The sequence below is a fragment of the Monopterus albus genome, unplaced genomic scaffold, assembly GCF_001952655.1.
Source record: "Monopterus albus unplaced genomic scaffold, M_albus_1.0 scaffold3811.1, whole genome shotgun sequence".
NCBI lineage: Eukaryota > Metazoa > Chordata > Actinopteri > Synbranchiformes > Synbranchidae > Monopterus > Monopterus albus.
In genome coordinates this window covers 1-1024 of record NW_018131679.1, presented here as the reverse complement: position 1 = coordinate 1024, position 1024 = coordinate 1, and the positions used below count along the sequence as shown (strand labels likewise).

Sequence of the window (1024 nt, the reverse complement as noted above, 5' to 3'; positions counted from 1 at the left end):
ACATCTGTTTATTTTTACTAAGTGCAATAAAAGGCATTCAGAACCACACCTTTTATTGCACCTGTAAAGCTGTACAATAAACTGAAGCAGTGTACTGTATGTAGAGTGTCTCACCTTATACAGACCAGCAGTGAGTAAAGCCAGTAGAACCAACCCTCCCAAAGATCCTCCGACGATCTCTTTGGTGAAGTCTGGCACAGGGTACACTTCTACCTCTGCTTCAACCTGAGAGGTGAAGTGGAAGAGTAGGGATCAAATTCAACCTTATGTAAAATAACAGATCACAATAAATAAAACATAACAAAAATTTAATGTGCACCCACCTTGTGAACAGGAGGGTTGTTGTTAGACCCCGTTGAAAAGAAGATGTACTGGTTTCTGTCGTACTCCAGACTGGCCGTGCTGGTCAAGAGGAATTTGGCAGAAGAAAGTCCGATCTGTTTCAGAGAAAATGGAAGTCGTATGAGCCTTTTGGTTTGGTGTTAACATTTAACTGATATTTTACTACTTTATAGTCAGAGCCAGTTTTAATCAAACACTTTCTAGTCATGTACTACTCACAACTCAGTTGGTTAAGTATTAGACATACAGATCAACTACCTGCTCTATCCACCCTGAGCTAAGGTTGGCAGAGATCTTGTACACTTTCCCCTCCTGTCTTCCCATGAACCTACTGCATTTGAACACGCTGCACCTGGCTACAGAGCAGTCCTGTGGGCGATTAAAAGGAAGCAGAAAAACTTGTAATAAAGTGTCATGTACATTTCTGAATATACATATAATTAGATCCAGTTCCAACTCATAGATGGTAAAGGCATACTTACCACTGACTTAATTTTCTGTATCTGAGCAACAAAATCTGTGACAGCAGGTTTCTCATCTTTGTCTCTTTGGCAGTCTGGAATCTGAAATAGAGCCAATTCATGTCCGTTTAACAGAAAACAGGATGTGAACCTCATGTAACTACAGACATCCATCCATTCTTGAGGCTGTAGTTGCATTCAGACATTTGAGATATATTGGG

General features: G+C 40.3%; 1 protein-coding gene across 1 annotated transcript; it reads right to left on the bottom strand.

Moving 5' to 3' along the window:
- Positions 1–49: 49 nt before the first annotated feature.
- On the bottom strand, positions 50–1018 carry LOC109954156 (integrin alpha-X-like; the record flags this gene model as incomplete). Its single annotated transcript, XM_020589557.1, has 4 exons — positions 825–1018; positions 601–711; positions 324–437; positions 50–225 (listed from the first exon to the last, which is right to left on the bottom strand). Coding segments are annotated over exons 1-4 (578 nt in total), but the record flags the coding sequence as incomplete, so codon positions are not given.
- Positions 1019–1024: the final 6 nt, after the last annotated feature.